The 23,037-nt window shown below is 45.8% G+C and overlaps 1 protein-coding gene and 1 long non-coding RNA gene across 3 annotated transcripts in view; one reads left to right on the forward strand and one right to left on the reverse strand.

Annotated features, from left to right (window-relative positions):
* Positions 1 to 23,037, forward strand: part of PPARGC1B (PPARG coactivator 1 beta) — a 163,676-nt gene that overhangs the window by 124,564 nt on the left and 16,075 nt on the right. The window contains exons 3-8 of the mRNA XM_053293881.1: positions 7,676 to 7,888; positions 10,742 to 10,858; positions 17,581 to 18,802; positions 19,625 to 19,661; positions 21,652 to 21,716; positions 22,131 to 22,908. Coding sequence (XP_053149856.1) covers positions 7,676 to 7,888; positions 10,742 to 10,858; positions 17,581 to 18,802; positions 19,625 to 19,661; positions 21,652 to 21,716; positions 22,131 to 22,908 — 2,432 coding nt within the window. The remainder of the gene's footprint in view (positions 1 to 7,675; positions 7,889 to 10,741; positions 10,859 to 17,580; positions 18,803 to 19,624; positions 19,662 to 21,651; positions 21,717 to 22,130; positions 22,909 to 23,037) is intronic.
* LOC128344210 (uncharacterized) overlaps positions 1 to 23,037 on the reverse strand; it is a 64,112-nt gene that overhangs the window by 8,863 nt on the left and 32,212 nt on the right. The gene's annotated exons all lie outside the window — the stretch shown is intronic.

Genomic DNA, 23,037 nt, shown 5'->3' on the forward strand with positions numbered 1-23,037 from the left:
TAGATTAGAAAATAAAATCTCCAGGCTTAGATCAGATGCTAGCAAATTGAAAGATATGAAAGACAAGAAGCTGAAGAATGAAAACACCAAACAGTATCTGATCCAAAAATACCACCTAGATTCAAGGAGAATTAGAGAAGTCCTGGAAATAATAAAGCAGCAAATAACAGCAGTGTCACTATCTGGTTAAGATGACCACCATCTGGTTAAGGTTGGACTCACAGTCACACCGCACCTTCGCAGGGGCAAGGGACCTCTTAGGATGGTCCGCCCAAGAAGGTTATTGGATCCCATAGGATTTCAAGAAGCCTTGGAGGGATTCAGTGTTGGCTGTGCCGGCAATCCTGTTGATGTCCTGGTGGAGAATTGGAACAGCAAACTCACCGGGGCAGTAGACATGATCGCTCCTAAGCGTCCTCTCCGACTTGCTTCAAAACTGGCCCTTTGGTATACGGAAGAACTACAGGGGCTGTAGCAGCGAGGTAGACAACTGGAGCACAGGTGGAGAAAGACTCGGCTTGAATTCGACAGATTGCAACATAGAGCTCATTTGAAGACCTTTGCTCAAGCGATACATGCGGCAAAGAAGCGATTCTTTTCTGCCTGTATTGCATCTGCAAGTTCATGTCCGGCAGAGTTGTCCAGGGTTGCGAGAGGGCTAGTATGTGCCCCTCCTCCCTTGAATCAGAATTTGGAACCATCTACCACCCACTGTGATGTGTTTAATTAATTCTTTGTGGATAAAATCTCTTGTATTCAGGCCGACTTGGATTTCGTCTCCACACTTACTTCAGTATCTGATGTAAAGGTATCCAGTGACTCCTCTTATGTGGTTAGGTTGGATCGTTTGTGACTCCTGAGGATGTGGACAAGCTGATTGGGATGGTGTGGCCCACCACCTGTCCTCTTGACCCTTGCCCGACATGGCTTGTTCGATCTAGCAGGGAGGTTGTTGTAGAAGGCCTGGTAGAGATCATAAATGCATCTCTGAGGGAAGGTAGGATGCTTCCTAGTCTTAAGGAGGCAATTATTAGACCGCTTCTAAAGAAGCCTACCTTGGATCCCTCAGAGCTGAGTAACTACAGGCCTGTCTCCAACCTTCCGTGGCTGGGCAAGGTAATTGAGAGGGTGGTGGCCTCCCAGCTCCAGACAGTCTTGGAGGAAACTGATTATCTAGACCCATTTCAAACTGGCTTCCAGGCTGGCTATGTGGTGGAGACTGCCTTGGTTGGCCTGATGGATGATCTCCAACTGGGAATTGACCGAGGAAGTGTGACTCTGTTGGTCCTTTTGGACCTCTCGGCGGCTTTCAATATTATCAACCATAGTATCCTTCTGGAGCATCTGAGGGGGTTGGGGGTGGGAGGCACTGCTTTGCAGTGGTTCTGCTCCTACCTCTCGGGCAGGTTCCAGATGGTGTCCCTTGGAGACTGCTGTTCTTCAAAATCTGAACTTTTCTATGGTGTCCCTCAGTATTGTACCCGATGTTGTTTAGCATCTACATGAAACTGCTGGGAGAGATCATCAGGAGATTTGGTGCAGGGTACTATCAGTATGCTGATGTCACCCAAATCTATTTCTCCATGTCAGCATCATCGGGAGAGGGCATAACCTCCCTAAATGCCTGCCTGGAGTCGGTAATGGGCTGGATGAGGGATAACAAACGAAGACTGAATCCAGATAAGACAGAGGTACTCATTGTGCAGGGTCTGAACTGGAGAGACAATTTTGATCTGCCTTTTCTGGATGGGGTCACACTTCCCCAGAAGGAACAGGTATGCAGTCTAGGGGTGCTTCTGGATCCAAGTCTCTCCTTGGTGTCCCAGGTTGAGACAGCGGCCAGAAGTGACTTCTGTCAGCTTCAGCTGATATGCCAACTAGGTCCGTTTCTGGAGTTAGACGACCTCAAAACAGTGGTACATCTGCTGGTAACCTCCAGACTGGATTACTGCAATGCGCTCTATGTGGGGCTGCCCTGTACGTAGTCCAGAAACTACAGTTGGTTCAGAATGCGGCAGCCAGGCTGGTCTCTGGGTCATCCAGGAGAGACCATATTACTCCCGTATTGAAGGAGTTACACTGGCTGCCAATTTGTTTCCGGGCAAAATATAAGGTGTTGGTCAAAACCTATAAATCCCTAACACCTTTGGCCCTGGGTTTTTAAGAGAACGTCTTCTTCGTTATGAACCCCACTGATGTGAATTCGGTTCATCCCTAGGTCCGCCTTTTAGTCAATCAAACAGACTCAGTGGGAATCATTTAGAGGCTTTTATTGCAACTGCAGTTAGCAAGGTATTCAATGGGCTAATCGCTCTACATTGAATACGAATTGGTTAAAGCTGAGGTTCTCTTTTATACAATCAACAAAATGGATGCTGAGGCTCCCAGCCCAATACACATAACAAACTGGTGATCTAACCCTTTCAAATGCACATGCGTAACTTGACTCTATTGTCCATCAGGTGATTCCCCCTTATTTTGTTAGATCCTGTTTTCTTAACTGTCAGCAAAGAACAGTGAGAACCTTGTGAGAACCAAGTTTCTTAGATACAGTTTAGTGGAGAGAGATAATGACGTGGATCATGAGAGGCCGTGATGTCCCTGAGCTGGGCTGGGGTTACTTTAAGTTAGACTGAGGTTTTCTAAGTAAAATGGAGTTGCTTTGGTTTTCTAAACACATCAATTCTGAGATCATCAGGAGAGGTCTGTCTGCATTTGCCACCAGCCCGTCTGGTGGCTACTCAGGGACGGGTAGTAGTGTGCACGGACCGGTCTGGGGCCATAGAAAAGGCCTCCGGACCAGTCCGGAATTCTGGCGGTCTGGCGGTTCGGCAAGGGGGGAGTGTGTCTTTAAGGGGGGGCGGTAGTACTTACCCCCTCCCCACTGCTCTTCTCCTTCCAGTGCTGGACTTTCCAAAAACATTCTTGGGGCAGCATAGTTCCTCCCTGCCGCCCCTGCCCCCATCGTTGTCTGCAAAGGGTTAAAGTAGAAAAAGCTGGCGGCGCGCATGCGCCCTTTGCGGTATGCGCACTCGTCTCCGCCACTAGTGTGTGTGCGCCACATGCATCACAGTCCCTTTGCAGACAACGACGGGGGCAGGGACGGCAGGGAGGAACTCTGCTGCCCCAAGAACGTTTTTGGAAAGTCCAGTACCGGAGGGGGAAGAGCAGTGAGGGGGGTAAGTACTACCACCCCCCCCTTAAAGACACACTCCCCCCAGTGCTGGACCACGCTTCTGTGGTTCCGTGCACATCCCTAGGGATGGGCCTTCTCCGTTGCTGCCCCAAGGCTTTGGAATGCGCTCCCTAGTGAAATAAGAGCCTCCCCATCGTAGAAATTTTTTTTAAAGTCTCTAAAGATGCATTTCTTCACCCTGACTTTTAACTGATATTGTTTTGATTGTTTTAATGTTGTTTTTAGAATATTGTTTTAAGATTTTAAATTGTGTTTTAAATTTCTTGTTTTTTAATTTTTATTTATTTTTTAATTAATGTTTTACTTTTAATCTTGTTGTAAACTGCCCAGAGATGTAAGTTTGAGGCGGTGTAAAAATATGATTGATAGATAGACAGATAGATAGATAGATAAGGTTAGCAGATACGAAGCCAGAATTACACAACACAGGCAGAATCTCCAATTCCAGTCGAATCAGAGATATTTCTACCAAAGCATAGAAGGAGAAACTCTAAAAAGATTGCACAGGCTGACTACAAACAAAGGCATGACAAGGTAGCAGGGATGATACACTGGAACATCTGCAAAAAATACAAGCTACCTGTAGCCAAAGATTGGTGGGACCATAAAATTGAAAAAGTGGTAGAAAATGAAGATGCAAAAAATATTATAGGACTTCTGACTACAAACAGACAAACATCTGCCACACAATACACCAGATATAACTGTAGTCGAGAAGAAAGAAAAACAAGTCAAAATAATCAACATAGCAATACCAAGGGATAGCAGAATAGAAGAAAAAGAAATAGGAAAAATCACCAAATACAAAGATCTACAAATTGAAATTGAAAGGCAGTGGCAGAAAAAGACCAAAGTAATCCCAGTGGTAATTGGCGCCCTGGGTGCAGTTCCAAAAGACCCTGAAGAGCACCTCAACACCATCGGGGCCACAGAAATCACCATCAGCCAATTACAAAAAGCAGCTTTACTGGGAACAGCCTATATTCTGCGACTATATCTATAATAATAACAGCAACAACACTGATAATAAAATTCAGCCATCCTGAGTCCTTGGGAAGGACTCAATGTCTGGATAAAACAAACCAGTCAATAATACTTATCTGACTGTGTAAACAAGAAATAATAATAATAATAAATTTAAAAACTATTTCTGATTTACCCACACCTATTGGTGCAACAGTGTGTATTTCGGGAGGGGCAGTGGGGAAGAGAGGTGTGGAAATGGGAGAATGTGTATGTAATATACAAAATGTCAAAAACATTAATTTTTAAAAAAAATATATTGTGGGGGAAACGGTGTTGTGTTCCTCTTGTTTTGTGACCACTGAGTATCGCAGTTCACTAGGTGGAGGGCTTGCACGGGAGAAAGCAAGCCCTCCATCTAGCGACCCGGCTGCAATACAAGCTGGGAGAGTGCGGCAGGGTGCTGCCTTCTCCCTCAAACCCGCGTTTGCACTGCTTGCCCCAACTGTTGCTCCCTCCTTCCTCTCCAGTTGCCCGGTGCTGCCTTATCTTCTAGGCAGGCTGTGCTGAGAAGTTAAAAGTACTGATCCACACCACAGCTGGCAAGGGAGGGCTTCCTGCTTCTCTCCACTTTAACATCCCGTTGCAGCCTGCCTAGAAGGGAAGGCATAGCTGCGCAATGGGAAAGAGATGGGGAGCAGCAACTGCGGGGAGGGGCCAGGTGCGGGGCTCCAGATAGCACAAAGGCTGGGGGAAGCCACCCCGATTTGCCCTGCTAAAGGGCGGCCCTGATCATGTTGGTATTTCGTTCTTCACTGGACACTACACGGATCTCTTCCTTTCTCTTCATGGAGCCTGAGTCAGGCCAGTTTCTACTAGAACCCTTATAATGGGGTTGCCACTAAAAAAAGGCAAACCATGTGGGAAGTTGCTTGCACTTGTGTGCTTCAGGCTGATTTTAACCCCATCCGCAAAGCCCCATCTTGTAGAAGATCCAGATGTAAAAGGTGGCGGGCACCATTCTGACATAGGTAAGCACTTTTAAATACCATTAAACAGGAGAGATGTATGCATCTTCACAAGTCTCCCATGGCAATCAACAGGATTTAACAGTACTTAAAATTGGCAGGGCTGTTCCCTGTCAGCTTCAGCTGCCTGTAGTTTTTAATGCTAGATAGAAAACCATAGTAATTTTGCCAAGAAATGCAAATTATCTCTTAGGTTTGGATACAAACTTGGAGGAAAGGCCGTCTTTCAGAGGCTGTTCCCACCCCCATCAAATTTAGCACGGAGAAGAGGGAGTTGTCACATTTGTGCAGCTTGCATGGTAAAATGTCTTTCAGTTTCAGACCAATCTCAGACTTGAGAAGCAAATGTTAATCGATCAAAGCTTTAGTTGATTGATCTACCTATTAAATTGATTAAATCTCACAGTGCGTCATTTAGTGTGTCTTTTATGCTAACTGAAACTTATCTAAGACTGCAGTCCTATGCACACTTATCTGGAAGTAAGTCTGATTAAATCCAGAGAGATTTACTTCTAGAGAAATATGCATTGGACTGGGCTGCAAAACAGGCCAAAAACAGGAAAGATGGAAAATGTCTACAAGGAAGTCAGTGAATCCACACTGGCAGCTGCTATTTTAAGATGATGCTTTTGTATTTCTCTCTCTCTCTTTTATAGACAATGACTGAAATTATGTGCAGTGTAACGCAAGTCGTTCTGAAGCGCCCACGCCATTGCAGGCGTCTAAAACAATGCCTGTGGTGTTGCAAAAGAGGGCTGGTGCACTGTTACTTAAAATTGCACAATTCCACTTCCATTGGAAAGAATGGCCGTAGTGCAGCAGAAATGCAGTTGCACAATTAAAGTAGTAGCACTCCAGCCCTGTGCTACAATACTGTGTGTGTTATTTTAGACCAGGGATTCTCAAACTTGGGTCCTCAGGTGTTATTGGACTTCAACTCCCATAATCCCCAGCCTCAGTGGCCTTTGGTTGGGGATTATGGGAGTTGAAGTCCAATAACACCTGAGGACCCAAGTTTGAGAATCCCTGTTTTAGACCCACACACCCACACCCACAGTGTGTTATTTTAGACACCCACAGGTGCTTCGGAACTGCTCGCATTACACTGCGCCTAATGTTGGCCAATACGTATCAAACACAAATCAAACAAAATCCTTCCAATATAAGCCTAGTTCATGAAATAGAAATGCACCTATATAGAGATACAATCTTTAGCTCCTGCAGAAAATTAAGCTCACCGTCAAATAAAATGTATCCATGTGCCCTCAAATTTAGGTGAATGCTGTTAAAAACAAATACGCCTTTATTGGTGGAATTTATATCCATTGATGGGTGAATCTGCTGGAGCCTCAGAACATTTCCTGCATGGCATTCACTCTGTCCCCAACTGAGAACAAGCGTTATAAGGGTCATAGGGACACAATTAGTGTGTATTCACTGGTGAAAACAGAGGAAGTGAGGGAATGTTAGGCAAAAAATATATACATATATATATATCTGTGCTTCCAATTCAGGGTCTGGATTTCCTCAAATGCCCTAGATTTCACTTGGCATGATATCAGCTTCTAGGTACAAGTGATCTATGACATCATCAGTACATATGGGCACCTACAGGCCCCTTCAAAACCTGTGGGTTGTACGGAATGGAACAGACCCTCTTTGCTGCCACTTGTACAGAGTCTTCTACAGAGACTGGGGCAGCAAGGAGGACCTGATTCATAAGACTGCAGCCTTTTATTGGTAACATGGATGTGCAGCACATTCAAAGTTGTGCTAGGCAAGAAAAAAAAGAGATCCCATGTTGCTATAAAACTTGGACTATACCACACATTGTGTCACTGGGGGTGGTGGAAATAAGGTCCTCCCCCACCCTACACACACACACACACACACACACACACACACACACACACACACACACTTCCAGCTAGCACATCTATTGTATTTTTTAGACTGATATATGGTAGTGCAAATGTCACAGGTATGTATCGTGTTGAATGAGCTGGGAATGTCCACTTTTTAATAGCAATGGTGTTTCTAACATCTCTTTTAAAATTATCATTATTATTATTAATAATAATAATAATTAATTAATTAATCCTAATATAATGCTTTGTAATACTTGTATTTTATTTTAAAAATAAATGAAAATACAGATACAAAATTATTCAACACCACAATTGGGAAAGTGAAGAAAGAAAAGCAGAAGAAAGAAAAGCTGTGTGTGTAGGGTGGGGGTGGATTATAGTTCTTCTAATTCCAAATTGAAAATCCACTTCATACTTTAGGATTGGAAGGCTATTTCCTGCACACCACATTTGCTGCTGCTGCTGCTGCTGTTCCGCCAGCCATGGATAGCTGTTTTGCTCCCCCTTGATTGTGATCGTGTTTCTGTTCTTTTTTCTGTAGGAGGCGTGTATACTCTGGCTTGTCTACTCTGCTCACACTCTTTCTCTTTCTCCCACACTCTTCTGACTCCTTCCACCAGATTATCGACAGCGAGAATGAAGCATTGCTGGCGGCGCTCACCGAGACACTGGATGACATCCAGGGAGACGACCTGGGTCTGGCTGCCTTCAGAAATATGGACGAGGGGGACATGCCCAACAGCGGCTGCACGTCACCTACCCCCTCTCCCAAACCTGCCGCCCCTGACACGAGGGGGCCTCCTCTGGCCCCAGAGGTTGATGAGCTGTCTCTAGTAAGAACCCACTTCCTACTGTTTAAGGTGGATTTGGATGCGCCTCTGATAAGCCGGCTGCATGGGTATGATAGGAAGCAAAGGTCTGAATTTTTTCATTATAGGCTTACAATTATAACAGTACAAAAGCATATACCTGTTATTGTATACGTATACATGTGCCGCACCATTGCTCTCACTTAATGTGCTCCATTGCCATCCTCATGGGGACCAGTTTGACTGTCGTCGGGAGGGAAATGAGGCGGGTTAGCATGTGAATGGCTTGAATACATTTCAGATCGGTAATCATTTTAAACAAGCCTCATTACAGTGGAGCCTGTTTTCTGGGTGTCCCCCCCCCCGCTCTCATCTCCAACATTCGTTACGTGCCACAGAGTCTCGAAATGCCACTCACCTGCATGACTAGAGGAATGAGACAGAGAGCCCCCCCACTCCTCACACAGTCCATGAGTCTCCCTTTACACAAGTAATCTCCCCTCTGCCCTGGAGCCCTTATGGACAGTATATTCTGCACTTTTTAATTAGCATTTTGCACCATCTTCATCTGAGTCCCTGTGTGTAGTGCAGGGCAATTTGTTTTCCTGAACAAATAGCTAGACGAAGAAGTTCCATGCCCCAAAAATCTGGGCCATGACCTCTGTATATTCAGTCTAAATCAGTCTACACAGTTTGGCTCCTTCAAACAACTTCTCCATTGGTCATCCTGGGTAAGGACCAGGAGCCACACAGGGCACACAATCTCTGCCCCTTGACTACTAGAAAGAGTAGTAAGTCCCTCCAGCTTCTGAGGTTTCACCACGCACTGCCTTCGCACTCTGTCCTCAAGAAACATGCCTCTTTCCCTGGATTGGAAACTGATTCTCAGGATTCTGAATTCTGCATCCAGAACCACATTCCATGTTTTTGTTTTTGAGCTTCAAAGTCCTGCCTGCGGCTGCTTTGCAGAGTTCACAAAACACAGGCACTTGACTAGGCTGTTGTCCCCATTCCTCATTCTCTGTGCCTTCTGTTGCAGATCCCTTATTAGTCCATCTACAAAGGAGAGCAGTAGCAGAGGAGAGAGTACTGTTGATGGTATCTCTGCTAAAAGAGAAGGCCATCTTTTCTCAGCCTAGTTTTAAGTGGTGCCCAGAGGAGAGTTCACAGAGCCTGCGGTCCTCCATACGGGTGCCTCAGCTTTCTGTTACTTGGATGTCTTTTAAATAACCTTATGAGGTTTGGTGCAATGGAGCAATTTATCTCAACTGTTCAGTAGCTAGAATGCTGGTTTGGGGGGCCTGGTTTATAATTACTGGGCTCTTGCCTATCATTCCCCCAACCTGACCCCCAACTTCTATCATTAACGAATATCATTATTTCTAAAAGTGTATAGTGGCATCTAGTGGTGAAAATGCATTTTCACTTCACACAAAAGTGTGCATGTGTGTGGGTGTATAAATCTATCTATCTATCTATCTATCTATCTATCTATCTATCTATCTATATATCACAAATCCATACGTGTATATATAGGATGTATACGTTGCAGGGGGGGAAGGACATAACCTTGCATTTTCATTATTATGGGGAGATTCTTCCAAATAAGACTAAACTGAAATTTCACTCTGTTGTGAGGGAGAAAGCAGACATTGGACCGTGGGAACCGACTGATTCAGTATCTGTCAGAAGCTTAATTTTTAAAGAGCTTTTCGAGTCTCCAGACTGCCTTTGAAGATTTCTCCCTGTTACATATTGCCACAAGAGTCAAATCTGGTGTTTTGTTACTGATCCCATGTTGCCTTCAGTGTAAGCGTGTGGAATATGAAATGTCTTTTTAAAACAGAAATACTCAAGCCATCTAATCAGAAGCATTTCAGCAGTGATATCAGATACTCAAAGATAATTTCCAATTTGTTTCTTCACCCACAACTTCCTTGATTGGATTAAAGTAGCATCCATTGTAAAGATTATCCCCACAAACATCCCAATAAATACTTGGCATTTGGACAGAAAGTACCATTTTGAAAACACTTCAAAACTCTTGGCAAGCTGACAAATTAATTAATCCCTGCCCTTATTTGAATGTTACATCCAGTCAATTGTTTTTTCAGAAATCACCCTGTTCTTTCCAGTTCAAAAACATGGGGGTACCCATGAAAGAATGTCCTAGCTTAGAGGCAGGGTCTGTGGGGCAAATTGGCCTCAGATGAAGTGTGTTCTCAGAATCCAGTTCAACTGCACCACCTACAATCCTTAAAACTGCAAACCTCCTTACAATTTAAAGGATTCTTGGCTGTGAATTGGGCTTGGAGGTTATGGGTGAAGACAACCAGAAGCAAGAAACATACTAGGGCTGTTCACACAACCCTAAACCAGGTTGGAGGCATGCCCAGCCAGAGCAGAAGAGCCAAGACCACCAACTGGTGGTCATGGTTTGCAAAGATCAAGGGAGAAGGAGGAGAGTGATCATGTGGGAGCTGGGTAGGATAGACTCAGACAAACAACATTCTGTCCCCAGCCTTTTATCAAGGGTGAACAAAAAGCCACCTTGGTAAATGTCCAGTAGTTGTTAAGATGGCAAGCCAGCATGAATTCAGAAAAGAAGCCTTGGAAACTGGCTTTGCCAAGCCTATGTACCAGACCTTGTTTCATGTGACTGCCAAAAATCATGCTTAGGAGTAAAATTGGCCTTGCATCTCTGGTCCGTATAAAATGAGGTAGCTTTCTTGACACTGTGACGTTTAGTCTGGATCTCCAGCCCAACTGCTTATCAAATGAATTGTTGGAGGCAGGGGACATCAGATAATTTAAGCAGAGATTGCTGTTCATTTATGTAGGAATTCCGACTCTTTCTTTCACCGCTTCCCTTTCCAGCTGAAGAAGTTGCTACTTTCTCCACCCAACGTGCCTCCAAACTATGAGGTTCAGAGAGAGGGGAGTGTATGGCGGCAAGGAGCTCCCAAATCCAGAGCCCAGCGACCCTGTACAAAGGTATTATTCATCTTAGCCTTTCCCTAAGATAAAAAAGTGGACTACTGTGTTGCTGACATCCTGGCCAATAAAGAGCTAGTGCAAGAAGATCACACAGCTGCAGTCCAAAATGAGGTTTGCAGAACTGCATTCTTGCACTCTAGCACTCAAGCATGAACGTTTCCTTTAAAACAAATGAGGCATGCCTCCAGTTGCTCAACTGTTGTGCAAGCATGCTTGCAGTTGCACAACCTAGTCTGCACTCCCTAGTCTGTTGTGCTAGCGCAAGTAGCTAGCACAACAGCTTTGTACTAGTGCAGTATCCTCCTGCAAATGCTTCATTAGGCTGTTAAGCCTATATTAACATAAAATCAAATTCAGACTTTTTTTGTTGAAGCTCACTTCCCATTTTAAACATGAATGGTAAGTCAGAACTTCAGAGGAAGCACTGGGCCAGTTCTGTCTGTTATCATTAGAAGCATTTTTTTTAAAGGTTGGGATGCATGGAGGTTGAGATCACTTGAAAATTTATCATAGCAGTATTGAAAGTGATTCACCAGTTATGTGTTTTACAGTAGCTCTAAGCCAAAATATGAGCCAGACTAGAATTGCCTGTCCCTTTCTGATGGGTGGCTCTAATGTAATTTAATTGATTTGCACCAAGAAGGTGATGCTTTGAAAGCCCATTTGTTTGAAAATGTTGGTATATTGTCAAAGATAAAGATGCTTAGTTTCAGACAGGATGTTCACGAAGCTTGGAATTCCCATTCTCACTTAAGCTTCCCAAGCCAAGGCTGGACAGGCCCTGGGCAACATCGGAGTAGTTTGAATGAATGACTGTCAGATGAGCAAAAACATCATAGGACCAGTTGGTGGCTCAATTGCTTGTTGTAGTACCTGAAGCATCTAGAGTTCCATTAGGGGCAGCCCAGCTTAGGGAGCATTGTAATAGGTGCTGGAAGGGACACTTTAAACCAGGGCTGCACAACTCAAATGCCCTGGTAGGCCAGAACCATCTACAGGTGAAACTCAGAAAATTAGAATATTGTGCAAAAGTCCATTAATTTCAGTAATGCAAATTAGAAGGTGAAACTGATATATGAGACAGACTCATTACATGCAAAGCGAGATAAGTCAAGCCTTAATTTGTTATAATTGTGATGAACATGGCGTACAGCTCATGAAAACCCCAAATCCACAATCCCAGAAAATTAGAATATTACATGGAACCAAGAAGACAAGGATTGAAGAATAGAACAATATCGGACCTCTGAAAAGTATAAGCATGCATATGTATTCAGTACTTGGTTTGGGCCCCTTTTGCAGCAATTACTGCCTCAATGCGGCGTGGCATGGATGCTATCAACCTGTGGCACTGATGAGGTGTTATGGAAGACCAGGATGCTTCATTAGCGGCCTTCAGGTCTTCTGCATTGTTTGGTCTCATGTCTCTCATCCTTCTCTTGGCAATGCCCCATAGATTCTCTATGGGGTCAGGTCAGGCGAGTTTGCTGGCCAATCAAGCACAGTACACTGTATACTTTTCAGAGGTCCGATATTGTTCTATTCTTCAATCCTTGTCTTCTTGGTTCCATGTAATATTCTAATTTTCTGAGATTGTGGATTTGGGGTTTTCATGAGCTGTACGCCATGATCATCACAATTATAACAAATTAAGGCTTGACTTATCTCGCTTTGCATGTAATGTGTCTGTCTCATATATCAGTTTCACCTTCTAATTTGCATTACTGAAATTAATGGACTTTTGCACGATATTCTAATTTTCCGAGTTTCACCTGTACAACTCGGAGTGCAGGGGCTGAGATCAGTTCTTCCCACATTATTACATTAAAATTAAAAATATTATGAGTTACTTGTGGATCTAGTCCACCTGTCAATGGACCCATAGTTTTCATCAAGGATAGTGGCCAGAAAATCCCTGCTCAATCAGTGTGGGCCCTGGAGTGCATGCCAGCTGCAAACAAATGGCAAGTCCTCTCCCTAAATTGTCATTGCTTTCAGGCTGCAAACCTAGGCATGCTTACAGAGGAGTAAGCCTTACTGGGTACACCATGGAACATATTTCTGAGGAAACATGCACAGGATGGCACTATAAGGCAGTTTCTAGCTCCTGTGTTGCTGCAGGAGACCTGGGGGCCAGTAAAATAGGTTGGCTTGTAGGCTTCTAGGCCTTGGGTGGCTGTTTGGAGAAGCACGTACCAGGACGACAGAAGCTAATATTCCTGATTGAGGAGAGAGATAGGGAAAAGGCCAGGAGATTAGTAGGTGTATGGGAGATACAGTGGCATTTAGATGGAGTCGGCTTTCTTCTAGGCACACTTTGGAGTAGCTCCCTTGAGCACAGTGCACAAAACTACTCCTGGATGTGCACGGAACCGGTTTGGCCAGTTTGGTTCAAATCCAGACCAGCCCAGTCCAGCTGTGGACTCCGATGAACTGGATACAGTTCAGTTCAGCCATCGAACCAGGCCGAACCAGTTCACAGGCCAGTTCAGGGGTATATTTGTGAAGGGGAATCCAGCAAGGATTCCCCTTTACAAGTAAAGGGGGATTCCCTAACATAAGGTGGGGGAGGGGTGAGTAAAACTTCCTATTATTTTAAGGTAGAGGCAGCAGAAAGCGGTGGAGGTAGTGGCGGCGGCGGGGAGTGGCAGCGGGGGCTCTTCCCCTGCCAGCCTCCCGAATGACAGCCCCGGTTGGCTGCAGTGCAGTCCAGGCCTTTGTGTACACACGGAGGCATTTTCGTGACCTCCAAACATGTGCAGAGGCAATTTGTGTCACCACGTGATTTGCCTCTGTACATGAGTTGAGGTAAAAAAATATTGCCTCCGTGCATGTGCAGAGACCCAAGCTGGGCTGCAGCTGACCCTTGCTGTCATTCGGGAGGATGTCAGGGGGCTTAGAGAAGCCACCGCCTCTGGCGACTTGCCACCACAGGCTTAAAATACTTTTGCTCACCCCTCTCCCGCCTTACATTAGGGAATCCCCCTTTACTTGTAAACGGGAATCCTCTCCGGAATCCCCTTTATAAGTATACCCCCAAACCAGTCCGTGAACCGTTCTTAGAACTGGGGGCTGGTCTGATTTGAACTCAGAGTGCACCCCCGCTTTTGGGTGCCAGTCCGATTGAACTCGGATCATCTGAACTGGTCTGGTTCAATTCAAACCACAGTTCGAAACGAGCCGGTTCACACATCTCTACTATTCCCCTTACTACTTAAACTTTGTCATGATCTTTCCCCTCTTCTTTCTTACTCTCATGCCTGACCCAAATTAGATTGGAACTTATTAATGGCTGATTGAATTGACTTTAGCTGAGCAAATAGCGACATGTAAAGTTGCAGAACCAGTCCAGTCATTTAAACTAATCCCCTGAAATCCACACAAGATGCCATTAAAGATTTTCCACTTCGATAATGGAAATTGTGCAGTGCATTAGGCAAGTGGATTTAGATTGCATGGGAAAGGCCAGGAGGGTAAAAAAGAGGGACATTCACCCTCCCACATTATCTGCACCAACTGGAAGGAAAGGACGGTTTCTGGAGTCGAAATAGTATTATTTGTCACAGACACCAGCTAGAAATTTGGTGCAGGGGGTATGAAGATCAAATGATCAGTCATGGACTGAATAGTTCTTAAAAGGAGCCTTTTAAAATATAAAACACCCCCCCCCAGCTAAGCTCCTATATCTAGCTCCCCAAACCCGTCACAAGCTCTCAGCATCCCCCCAGATCTCTGCTTGATCTCTTACCCAGCGCACTGAGGGAATGAGACCATCAGCTTATCTCTCAAAGACCCTTCTGCTTATTATTCTTTGTATAATAGATAGAGCAAGGACTGAGTTGATTTAAATGTCCACCCAGTTTATATGGTTTCTCTCAGGCTGTGCAAACATGATTCCTTATACTGGAGAACAGGTGCTTTGGTTCTAGGGGGCACAGGAGTCTCCCCTCTGGGTTGTGCCACTATTGCCAGGAAGCCAGCATTTCTCCCTCTAGCCTGTACCTCCATTGCTGTTGAGATTGCTGTGTAGGCGTTATGGAACAGCACCTATTGGATAATGCCTACGGCAGGATGGCCCCTTCCAATCCCTGTTGATTCCTCTGTCCTCCAGAAATGCCCCGCCTGCCATAAAGAACCTTCAAGGACCTTTGGAGGATATGCACTTATGCACATATTTTCCTTTTTGAAAATTTCACAAGGATATGGGCAGGAGCTTTTCCCTTGTGGCAAAACTCTTCCCTTGCTATATCTCCCTCCCATCTACAATTGCTGGGTTGGAGCTTGAGCAACAAAGACAGTGAAGGGAGATACACTGCCACGGCTCTGAATGTTTTATCCTCTGTATTCAGGCCCAGGGGACCAAAGGCAGTAACGGAAGTAATTGAATGCGCAGCACACTTTTGGTTATGCTGTGGAGCTAGATTGTATATCTATCTATCTATAAGGCTAAGGCACATCTCACAAGAGTTCTGACAGCCGAGGTGAAGGGAGGCTTTACTTGAAGGGAAGAGGTGAAAGGAGAGAGAAGGCGCGGAGGAGGACTGAGCCGCGGATGGAGGGGCAACTGCTGCCGAGGAGGAGCAGGAGGGTGGCAGAGGAGGGAGGGCCGAGGTGGAGGTGTGCAGAGACACTGAGCAGTGACATTGCTGCAGCAGCAGCCTAGGTCGGCTCCAACTGCTGGCCTCCATCGTATTGCCCCTCCGAGTCTCCTCACAGGGAGGACAGCTGAGCCAGGGCCGGAGAGCGCACAAAGGGAAGAATATGGCCACGGCAAAAGCCTGTGAGCCTCCTTTACTTTGCAGCACTGGCTCCCGCAGCGGTTGCAGAGAAAGCTCTGCACAGCTCTGCATCCATTTGGCTGTGGTCGCCAGCTTCATGCCTGTCAACAGGAGGAGGAGGAGCTGGAGCTGCTGCTGCTGCGCTTAAATAAATGACTGACACTCGGCAATACAGCAGGGGCATGGCAGTGAAGGGGTGTGTGTGTGTGTGTGTGTGTGTGTGTGTGAGAGAGAGAGAGAGAGAGAGAGAGAGAGAGAGAGAGAGAGAGAGAGAGTGCAGAACTCAGCAGAACTCAGGAGAGCAATAAAGTCCTAGGATGCCGATGCTGTGCATGGGATAAGCTTCTTGTTATTGTTATTATACATTTATATGCTGCTTTTCAACAACAAAAAGTTCTCAAAGGGGTTTAAGAACATAAGAACAGCCTTGCTGCTGGATCAGGCCCAAGGACCCTTCCAGTCCAGCATCCTGTTTCACACAGTGGCCCACCAGATGCCACTGGAAGCCACAGGCAGGAGTTGAGGGCATGCCCCCTCTCCTGCTGTTACTCCCCTGCAACTGGTAGTCAGAGGCATCCTGCCTTTGAGACTGGAGGTGGCCTATAGCACTCCAACTAGTAGCCATTGATAGACCTCTCCTGCTCCTTTATATCGCAAAAGAAATGAGAAGATCATTCCCTGTCTCAAACGAGCTCACACTCCAAATAAATCACAAAGGAGAACACCAGCATTTGCCACGGAAGAGGCACAATGTTGGGCTGCTCTATTGCTCCTAAATACAAGAGAGCTCCCATTTTTAAGAAAGTGGCTCTCTGCCTAGTTAGCAGAGGGTCATGGTGAGAGATCCATGAGGAGGTAGATGATGGCCCCATCTCTTCTCTGAAGCAGGGTAAGGGCTTCCTTGACCATGGAGGTAAGGAGTACATCCCTTATAACCAGTGGGATTACAAGCACAATCCTATAGGTGACAAGGATAGTTGCTGCATGCACAGCAATCACCAGGAGAAATGGAAGTGCAGACTAGAAGGAGGATTACATTTAACCAGCAGCTCCCACTTGCAGTGTGAGTGCTGGGAAAAAGTTGTGGCACTTGGTACTAAGGAACTGGGTGAAATTAATCCCCAAGGGAAATAAAATGGAGGTACAGACCACCTGCAGGCTTGAAATTCAAGGCCTTTCATTTAGTATGTTAGAAATAGAAATTGAGTTCTGTAAGTTCTGTAGAAGAAGTACACAGTCCACTACTTATGCAAATATTTGCTTTTTAATTATAGTAAATCAGTTCCATTTATGTATTTATTTATGTATATTTATTCAACTTTTATACCACCTTTCATAAAGCATCCCAAGGTGGTTTACAAAAGTTAAAATACAATAAAATTCCATAAAAATCATTTCAAACCTTGAAATCAACCACACCAATAAAGAGGACCTGTAAGTACACATTCTTTGGGTGGTTAAGCTGTAAAAACCATAAAACACCAAAAAAACAACCACCATTAAAAAAAAAAAAAAAGACAACAGAAGCAGGGAGAGCTGAGAATCTGTCTTTGAATTAAAGACAGATTCTTTATCCTGCAGACATCAACAAAACTCCACTGATAAGTCACAAATGTAACTGTAAGGAAGACTGTGGTTCCTCCCTTGTTTTGCTATAATGTTTGTATTTTGTCATGGTCGGCATGGATTTCCATAAAATAAAACTATCCACATAAAACATAAAACTATCCACCCAATAAATATCTGAAGTTCAGTTGTGAAACATCTGTTTCTAGGGTAGCATCAAATATGTAAACACCTGCTAGAGAAATCTGTGGTTCTTTATTATGAGATGCTTAACCACCCAAACAAAGAATGTATATTTACAGGTCCTCTTTATTGGTGTGGCTTAAAAAGCTCACACTAGTCTAGTCTGACTCCCTTTCCTCTCTGCTCCTGAAGGTGGATGGTCTCCGAGACAGAAAGTCTAGCTTCCTCCAAGCTCAGAGTCGGAGCTGCACCGAGCTTCATAAGCATCTCACTTCTACCGCCACCATACACTGCCCACACACAAAAACCAGCTGGCCACCAGATGGGTGCCATGGCAGCAGCAGCAATGAGCCCCAGAGACATTGTGCTCACCATGGAGAGGACAGTGACTCCAGCGAAGACCTGCTGAATTACAGCAATGTTGTGGCAACTCCCTCCTCCTCCTCCTCCTCCTCCTCCTCCTCCTCCTCCTCCTCCTCCTCCTCCTCTTCCTCACTGGAAGGCACGGGTGAGAAGGAGCTGCATGCTACAGTGGAGCTTATCCGCTACATGCATACCTACTGCCTTCCCCCTAGAAAACTGCCCCCCACAGATCTTGCAGATGTGAAACACCAGCATTTTCACAGCCCCTCCAAGAGAGCAAAGCCAGATTGCCCCCTGCAAAAGCCTCCCCTCAGTGGCAAGAACAGTTGTCCGTACAGCTCTTGGCATACTTCGGTGGGTTGCAAACAGTCCAGAGCCCCTTCTTCCAGTTTCTCTATCCTGAAGGAGCTGCTAGCCAGAGACCTCCCATGTGATGTGAGCAAGCCATACAGATTGGCCAAGCCTGTGTATGCCTCCTTGGCCAGGTCACACCCTCCCAAACCCCCAAGAGCTCCACCACTCAAGACTGGGGGAGCTGCAGAGATGTGCAAGTCTACTGCCAGAATGCCACCAGAAGTAAAAACTGAGCCCAGGCAGAATCCCAAAAGCGAGCCTGAGGCCAAGAAAGAGACTGGCAGCCCCACAGAAGAAGGGGGCACAAAGGAAGCGACTGTCCCAGCTCAGCTCGCTTCTGGGAAAGTGGGCCGCAAGCAGGAGAGCTCTGTCTATGCCGTGCGGCGCTCAAAAAGACTCAACCCCGAACTCAGTCTCTGGCTCTCATTCCTTGATGAGTCTCCACCGGAAGCTGCTGTGTCACCTGAGGCAGCAGGGAACACATTTGCCTCCACAGAGCCCACCCCATGCCCAGCTTTGCAGAACTTTGATACAGAAGCACCAGCAGCAGAGGTTGAAGTGAGTGGTGTGGATGAAGCAGACAGTGGCTGTCAGAGTCTCCCGATGGAGCTGCAGACCCCCTCACCAGAGAGCTCTGGGGAGAGCGAAGTGTGCGAGATAAACGAGAGCCAGTGCGGCACCCTTTTGCATCGAACAGGTACAAAGCAGAGGAGAGCCAGGATGGCTTTCGGTGTCAGTATTCCCACACTGGGAGACAGAGAGGGGTACAGCCATGTGGCTGGCACAAACAACCCAAACCATCTTCTAGACATGAGCCCCAAATGTCCCAGTTCTAACAAATGGCAGACTGAGTGATAAGGAAGGGATCATCCATGCTTGGTTTTGTATCAGGGGAAAGGAGGCAGTAACAAACTTGTGACCAAAGGAGGACTTCCGTATTAATTAAACTGAGCCAAAATGTGACCAGGGTATAAAAAGGGACTTTGAAAGTGTGACAGACAGTACGGACTGACCCACCTACTGATGGAGGCCACTAACGGCCAGACAAGATGGGTGAGATCCATGATCAGTTCTTCTGACATCTTTTTGAAATGTATTAAAAGACAGTTGGGGAAGTATGAATTGGGCAAACGGAAGGATTAACCTTTGCCCTTGGTGCTCTTCCCCCACCATAAATCCCTCTTTGCCCAAGCTGCTGCTAAGAGAAAACAAAGAGAAAACAAGACAAGTGCAATACAAGTGCTTGTCTTTTCCCTCCCTTTGTAGCTAAGATCAGCTTAGGGGGATGAGTTACATTAGGGAAGCAGCATGGGGGGTGGGCAGGGTCCCATCCCCTCTCCCACACACAGCTGCTTTTTTGCTCGTGGGATCAGGGGACAAGTTCATGTGTGGATTGGTAACTGGTTGAAGGTCAGGAAACAAAGGGCCATTGGGCTCTCATTTGGCAGGCTAGTCTAGTATAAAAGCCTGGTTATGGCTCATTGAGTCATTCTGTTTTTCTCTGTTTGTTTTCTTTCAGAACCGCCCAGGTGTCTGTCGCTGCCCGTGGCACAAATGTAAGTGTAATGCCAAAAATACATCTTACTAAACGACTCTTGATATTTATCCAAATGTACATCTATTTGTAAAGACACTTGAAGATGAGAAGCATCATACTAAACTGTACTCTACAGATCTGGTTGCCTTAGAAGCAAAATATCACAAACACTGTTGGGTGGTATTCTGAACAGAGAAGTGCAAACAAATCAAGACCAAATTTAGAGACCATAGGCCGTTCTTCTCAAACTGTATATGGGTCAGTGCTCAGTGAATTGGTTGTTGTCTGTGTGCCACATGTACATGAACAGCCCCACAGCTCCTGCCTGAAGAATCTCATACCCTGATCGTGTCCAAGAGTTTGGACATCATCAGTGTCAACAAAACTAGTGAAATAGCAGCTTCTTGCATTTACCTCAAGGCTTTTTGAGAACTAAGATGACTGAGAGGTTGTGCTGTGTTTGAATGCCATATATGATGCCTGTGGAAATAGTGCCATCAGTGATGAGATCTGTCTATCCCGTGCAGCAAAGACTATTTGGAAAGATATATGTGATGAATATCTCAAGTCTGATGTGTCTTTTGGCATCAAAATGCACCCCTAGATTTTTACATGATTCCAGTAAGTCAATGAGGCTGTTCACACTGTGGGGCTCCTGGCTTGCGTCGGGGGTGTGTGTGTGTGTGTGGGATCCCCATAATGCACCATATTCTTTTGGGGTGGGGGACACATTCCGACCCCACCCCTCCACTGCTGCTGGGGAGAGCTGGAGTCCGTGTGGGCATGCGATCCACATGCCCAGCATGGACGAGGCAATCATCTGCAGGTGAGGTAAGGTTTTACAGCCTTCCCCCACATGCACCCCAAGCTCTTTCTCATGGATCATAAAAAGGGCTCTTAGTTTCTGCACCTGGGCTGTGTGAGAAAGCATCTCCTGGATGATTGGCAAAAAAAAAAAGTATTGTCAACATGCCATAGGCTTTCAAATGATACCTTGTTGATGCAAATTTGCTGTGTGGTTTTGGAGCCTTTCAGCGGAAAGCCATTAGCCAAGAATAGATCCCTTTTGCTGCTGAGAATATGTGATGTGCTCTCAGTGAGTCTGTATGTATGAAAATACAGCCATGCTGTAAGACTACAAATGGTATTATTCCCAACATTTTTGTTAGCATATATTGGTGATTTGTAGCACATTGGTAGCCTAAAAGGGGTGGGTGGGTTCTCTCTTAGTTTAAAGACCTTTCCTGCACAGTTACCTGGAGAGCATTCTTTTTCAACAAAGGCTTCCAGTACAATAGCTCCAACAACTGGAAAGCCAAGGTTGCCTAACCCTGTACTAGTGTGTAGTAAAGTGTGCCCTCAAGTCAGTGTTGACTCCTGGCAACCACAGAGCCCTGTCTTTGGTAGAATACAGGAGGGGTGTACCATTGCCTCCTCCCACGCAGTACGAGATGATGCCTTTCAGCATCTTCCTATATTGCTGCTGCCTGATATAGGTGTTTCCCATAGTCTGGGAAACATACCAGTGGGGATTCAAACCAGCAACCTCTGGCTTGATCAACAAGCCATTTCCCCGCTGCGCCATTAGTTGGCTACCTATGTAATATGAACATAAGAAAAGCCATGTTGGATCATGCCCAAGGCCTCTCAAGTCCAGCATCCTGTGTCACACAATGGCCCACCAGATGCCTCTGGATGCCTCTCACAGGCAAGAGATGAGGGCATGTCCTCTCTTGCTGTTGCTCCTCTGCAACTGGTATTTAGAGACATCTTGCCTCTGAGGCTGGAGGTGGCCTATAACACTCAGACTAGTAGCCATTAATAGACCGCTCCTCCATGAATAGACCTGTGCTCCATGAGACATTTTAAGACTCCTTTTAAGGGAGTTTTCTCTGGAGCCTATATCCAACATACATTCCCTTGCACCAGTGTCACTTGTTTATGGTCTCCCTGTGAATTCTGTCTCTGGTTCTTCCATCATCTCTGCACCCTATTTTTCTTCCCCTCAGAGAACCTTCATTTGGGAAACGGAATTTTGAGCAGGTGCTGACTGTAGAACTGTGTGGCACTGCAGGTAAGAATGGAGTTCATTTTGCAAGTTCAAAGGGGCTCACTCCACACACAGAGAAAGCATAGGGCAATGCCATACACTTCATGTTAGTAGTAACTTCAGAATGTTAACTCACTCTATAGCCATCGATCTCCATCTAAAGGAAGGAGAATCCAGACATCTCCAAGTAGTCCTCCCCTCATCTGAAAAGGCAGCTTGGTAACAATGCATCTGTCACATTTCAAAGACAGGAACCTTGATATAAATAGCAGAGAATAGTCATCCAAAAGCAATTATGTGAGAGCATTGAAGGGTCAACAAAGGGGTGGGAGAGCCTGATAAATGCACAGGATTGACTCTTTTTGCAGCAAGGGCTTTTTATTTTCATGCTTCTGTACTGAAAGAGGTTTCCCTTTTTGCTTTTTTGGGGGAGATAAGGTCTCACTCCACCAACTACTCCACCATACAAGCCTTCAGAAGAGGACCTGTATAAGCCAGACATTCACCAGAGGCCAGCAAAGGAGACTGCCATTATCACCAGTTCTGAGCCACAGCCAACTACAGGTGATGGTGCAACCCCCAGGAAGCACCAGAAGAAGCACCCAGTGCGGACAGAGCTGTATGCACACCTGAGTCGGGTTGCCAACCACCCTTCTCACCCTGAGCAACAGGGGGTGTTGAAACGCCCCTTCTCACGCTCTTTTGGTGACCATGATTATTGTCAGGTCCTGAAGCCTGAGGCCTCACTCCAGAGGAAGGTGCTGAAATCCTGGGAGCCCCTGAGCCATGTGGAAAGCCAACACAAGCGCAGAGTGCCCGATGTGCACTATCAAGAGACAAGCGAGGAGAGAGTGGATGTAGTAGCTGTGAAGGAGGGTAGCAAGCAGCTGAGAGACCAAGAGATCAGAGCCAGCTTGACAAAACACTTTGGTCTCTTGGACAATGCTCTAGATGATGGGGAGATAGCCTTTTGCAAGACGCCTGAATATGACACCGTCTTTGAAGACAGCTGCAGTGAGATAAGTTCCCCATTGGAAGAGGAGGAGGAGGAGGAAGAAGAAGAAGAGGACTGCTGTACAAGTCCATCAGAATCCAAGATGTGTCCCTACAAAAATCCTCTCCCTAGGGCCAATTGGCACCATTGTTCCCGGAGCAGGTCTGGTTCCGAGTCTTCATGCGGCAGATCCAGGTCTCCAGCAAGCAGATGGGCTTTCAGGTACGGTCATGAGGGTACAGGATCCTTGTGTAAGGGTCACACATAGACCAGTGGTAGAGAATGTATCTGTGGGTTGCAACGGCTAGACTTGCAGATTGCCAGTTCATTCATATTTAACAAAATAATAAA

This window comes from Hemicordylus capensis, chromosome 2 (genome assembly GCF_027244095.1).
Source record: "Hemicordylus capensis ecotype Gifberg chromosome 2, rHemCap1.1.pri, whole genome shotgun sequence".
Lineage (NCBI taxonomy): Eukaryota > Metazoa > Chordata > Lepidosauria > Squamata > Cordylidae > Hemicordylus > Hemicordylus capensis.